Source organism: Otolemur garnettii, unplaced genomic scaffold (assembly GCF_000181295.1).
Source record: "Otolemur garnettii isolate 467f Iridium unplaced genomic scaffold, OtoGar3 scaffold00018, whole genome shotgun sequence".
In the NCBI taxonomy this organism is placed as follows: Eukaryota; Metazoa; Chordata; class Mammalia; order Primates; family Galagidae; genus Otolemur; species Otolemur garnettii.
In genome coordinates, this window is record NW_003852413.1 from 1,356,053 (window position 1) to 1,360,778 (window position 4,726).

Consider the following 4,726-nt stretch of genomic DNA (forward strand, 5'->3'; position numbering starts at 1 on the left):
AAAAAAAAAAAAAAATTAAAAAATTAAAAGAAATTAGCCAGCCATGCTGGTGCACATTAGTAATTCCAGCTACTCAGAAGGCAGAGGGCTGAAGTAGGAAGAACAATTGAGTCCAGGAGAGCAGAGTGACCTATGATCACACTATCACTCGCTAGTCTGGGTTCCTGAGCAAGACCCCACTTTTTCTTTCTTTCTTTTTTTTTTTTTGAGAGTCTTACTTTGTCACTCTGGGTAGAGTGCTATGGTGTCACACCTCACAGCAACCTCAAACTCTTGGGCTTAAGTGATTCTCTTGCCTCAGCCTCCTGAGGAGCTGGGACTACAGGCACCCAACACAACGCCCGGCTATTTTTAGACGGGGGGGGGTCTCACTCGAGCTCAAGCTGGTCTTGAACTCCTGAACTCAAGCAATCCACCCGCTTCAGCCTACCAGAGCACTAGGATTGCAGGTGTGAGCCACTGCATCTGGCCTAAAAGGTAGGTTTTAAACCATGCTGCATTGAATTGGCACTTTTTTTGTTGTTAAATCATTAAAAAATAAACTCATGTACATGGTAAAATGGAACCAGTGCACCTGGCTATTGCACTGATTTTCATTACATTCTGGGAATAAATCCCATTTGATCATGGTGTATACTGTCTTTAAAATGCTGCTGAATCGGGCGGTGCCTGTGACTCAGTGGGTAGAGCACCGGCCGCATATACTGAGGGTGGCGGGTTCAAACCCAGCCCCAGCCAAACTGCAAAAAAAAAATAGCCCAGTTTTGTGGTGGGCACCTATAGTCCCAGCTACTCGAAAGCTGAGGGTAAAGACTCGCCTAAGCCCAGGAATTGGAAGATGCTACAAGCCGTGTGACGCCATGGCATTCTACTGAGGGCGATAAAGTGAGACTCTGTCTCTACAAAAAATAACAATAATAATAATAAATGCTGCTGCATCTACTCAGGTGGTGTGGCGGGCCCCTGTAGTCTCATCTACTTGGGAGGCTGAGGGGAGAGAATCATTTGAGGCCAAGAGTTTGAGGTTGCTATGAGCTATATGATAACATGTCATTTTACCAATGGTGACAAAGTAAAACTTTGTCTGAACAAAGAAAAAAAAAGTGCTGTTTAGCTGGGCACAGTAGCTCAAGCCTGTAATCCTAGCACTCTAGAAGGCTGAGGGGGGCAAATTGCTTAACCTCAGGAATTTGAGACCAGCCTGAGTAGGAGCAAGACCTCACCTCTACTAAAAATAGAAAAACTAGTTAGGTGTGATGGCAGGCACCTGTAGTCTCAGCTACTGGGGAGGCTGAGGCAAGAAGGATCGCTTGCCTGTAGTCCCAGCTACTTGGGAGGCCGAGGCAAAAGAATTGCTTAAGCTCTAAGCCCAAGAGTTTGAGGTTGCCTTGAGCTGTGACGCCATAGCTCTCAACCAAGAGCAACATAGACTCTGTCTCAAAAAAAAAAAAAAAAAAGCCTTTGTTTGCTGAAACTGCTCCCCACTTGCCATGGGCCAGAAAGATGGTGCATAGGCAGGAGGTAGCAGAAAGGGTGGGGCACCAGTCTTGTAGTGAGCTCACTGCTGATACTGGGCACTGGGCTCAGGACCCCTGTGATTCCCCACAACAGCAGTGCTATCCCCACAGATAAGGAAGCCAGGGTTGAGAGAGGTCACAGAACTCATATAAACAACACAACTAAAGGTTCTAGAATCTCTTTTGAACCAGGAAGAGGAACACTGAAAACAGAACCGCAGTGCAGGCCCAGGCAGGCGAGTGCATGCCACACCCACCCCAGTGGTGCCGCTCCCTACAGAGCAAGCACCTTCCTATAACAGCTGGCCCTGGGTGGACTGGCCCTTGACCTCATTCAGCTAACACTTTTGTCTGCAAAGACAAAGCAAGGCCTTCCCAGACTTTTGAGTTTTCCCTGAAGCCCTAGGTTAAGAATCTCTGACATAGGGGTGGCACCTGTGGCTCAAAAGGCTGGGGCGCTGGCCCCATATGCCGGCGGTGGCGGGTTCAAGCCCAGCCAGGGCCAAAAACTGCAAAAATAAATAAATAAATAAATAAATCTCTGAAGTAAGGCCCAGCATGGTGGCTCATGCCTGTAATCACATCACTCTGGGAGGCTGAGGCGGGTGGATTGCTTGAGGTCACAGGTTTGAGACCAGCCAGAGCAAGAGCAAGACCCCATCTCTAAAAAATAGCCAGGCACTATAGCGGGCGTGTAGGTCTCAGCTACTTGGGAGGCTGTGGTAAGAGAATCACTTGAGCCCAAGAGTTTGAGGTTGTTTGAGCTGTGATGCCACGGCACTCCACTGAACTCCACTGAGCTGAGCGTGACAAAGTGAAACTCTGTTTCAAATAAAAACAGACACAAAAAAAGGATCTCTGAAGGACAACACCTGCTCTCCATGATTCCCCTAAATTACATGCCAGGGCAGGTAGGAGCTGCCCCACCACTACACAATGCTGTCATTACAGAAGACAATTATCCAAACCCACAGCCCACCGCCCCCAACCCTCCTCACTCTCCACTCACGCTTTCTTCCGTTCAGACTTCTCCTTCTTGGGAGCTACCTGTGCCTCTGGCTGCCGGCTGGCCTGGTTCTTGCTGAGGAACAGCACATGCTGGGCTTCTTGCTCCATGCGCTGGACGTAGGCCCTGTCAGATTCCCACTTCCTCTGCTTGAACTTAGGGATGGCAATATCTGGCTCTATTCCCTTAGCTTCCTTCTCCAGTGTGCATCTGAAGGCCAGCTGGGCTGAAGACAAGGGGAGGCCTCAGAGGAGCCATTGAGTGAGAGGCAGTAGGGGGAAGGTGGTGCCCTACAGGGTTTTGTGCTCATTCCCTCCCAAGGACCCAGGAAGGAAGGACCAGGCAGCTGGAAGCAGCCCAACTACAACAGCAAAAGAGGATCTAAAATGCCCAGTTCAGGGTATCCCTGGGGACGTGATCCCCACAGCCCACTGGTATGTGTCAAAGATATCCACTGCAACCTGACTGAAGTGGGAAGTCAGGACCACCTAGAGGTCAACAGATGACTGGCTGAGTAAATTCTGTTCACCCTCAGACTGCACTGCACAGCTGCTCAAGGAAGCCTAGTAGAGCTTGGAAATATACAAAGACCTATAAAATCCATTGTACTGCTGGACCCAGTGGCTCACACTTGTAGCCCTAGCACTCTGGGAGGTGGGTGGATTGCTTGAGCTTACCAGTTGGAGACCAGCCTAAGCAAAAGCAAGACCCCCGTCTCTACTAAAAATAGGAAAACTGAGGCAAGAGGATTGCTTGAGCCCAACAGTTGGAGGTTGCTGTGAGCTATGACACCACGACACTCTACCCAGGGTGACAGCTTGAGACACTGACTCAAAAAAAAAGAAAAAAAAATCCATTGTAGTCAGGCGCAGTGGCTCATGCCTATAATCCTAGCACTCTGAGAGGGCAAGGTGGGTGGATTGCTTGAGCTCACAGGTTCAAGACCAGCCTGAGCCATAGCAAGACCCATCTCTAAAAACAGCCAGCTGTTTAGCAGGTGCCTGTAGTCCCAGCTACTCGGGAGACTGAGACAAGAGAATCTATTGAGGCCAGGAGTTTGAGGTTGCTGTGAGCTATGACGCCACAGCATTCTACCAAGGGACACAAAGTGAGACTACTGTCTCAAAAAAATAAATCAATAAATAATAAAAAAATAAAAAATCCATTGTACATGAAAATGCAGGATCCACAACAAGTACAGGATGAAGGTATAGGCTTCACATCCTAAACATGAAAACGTTCATATTATTTGTGAGCCAAGTAATAAAAGTATAATAAAATAATAAGAAAAGTAATAGAAAGTGAACCAAAGTTAATACTTCACTTCCTATTTTTTTGGGAGGAGGGAGAGATAGGCTCTTGCTATGTTGCCCAGGTTAGACTCCCAAGCTCAAGTGATCCTCCTGCCTCAGCCTCCCAAACAGCTGGGATTACAGGTGCCACCACCACAGCCCTGTCTCTTCATCCACTTTATACCTTTCAGAACAATTTCCCTTTTACCAAGTACATGAGTTTATTTTTTAATAATTTTTTTTTTTTGAGACAGAGTCTCAAGCTGTCACCCTAGGTAGAGTGCTGTGCTGTCACAGCTCACAGCAACTTCCAACTCTTGGGCTTATGGGATCCTCTTGCCTCAGCCTCCCAAGTAGCTGGGACTACAGTGGGACTATAGACACCTGCCACAACACCCAGCTACTTTTTGGCTGCAGTTGTCATTGTTTTTTGGCAGGCCCAGACTGGATTTGAACCTGCCAGCTCCTGTGTATGTGGCTAGCGCCCTAGCTGTTTGAGCTACAGATGCTGAGCCTATTTTTTTCTTTTCTTTTTTTTTTTTTTTGAGACAGAGTCTCACTTTATTGCCCTTGGTAGAGTGCTGTGGCATTGCAGCTCACAACAACCTCCAACTCCTGTGCTTAAGCGATTCTCTTGCCTCAGCCTCCCGAGTAGCTGGGACTATAAGTGCCTAACACAATGCCTGGCTTTTTTTTGTTGTTGTTGCAGTTTGGCCGTGGCTGGGTTTGAAACTGCTACCCTTGGTATATGGGGCTGGTGCCCTACTCACTGAGCCACAGGCGCCGCCCCAGCTGAGCCTATTTTTAATAATTTAACAACAAGGCTCGGCACCTATAGCTCAACCGGCTAAGGCGCCAGCCATGTACACCTAAGGTGGCGGGTTCGAATCCCCAGCCCGGACCCGCCAAAC

General features: G+C 48.2%; 1 protein-coding gene across 1 annotated transcript in view; it reads right to left on the minus strand.

Moving 5' to 3' along the window:
* Positions 1-4,726, minus strand: part of CCDC137 (coiled-coil domain containing 137) — a gene marked incomplete at its 5' end in the record, with an annotated part of 9,377 nt that overhangs the window by 1,749 nt on the left and 2,902 nt on the right. Inside the window, one exon of the mRNA XM_012803106.2 lies at positions 2,527-2,749. Within this exon, the coding sequence (XP_012658560.2) occupies positions 2,527-2,749 (223 nt within the window). The remainder of the gene's footprint in view (positions 1-2,526; positions 2,750-4,726) is intronic.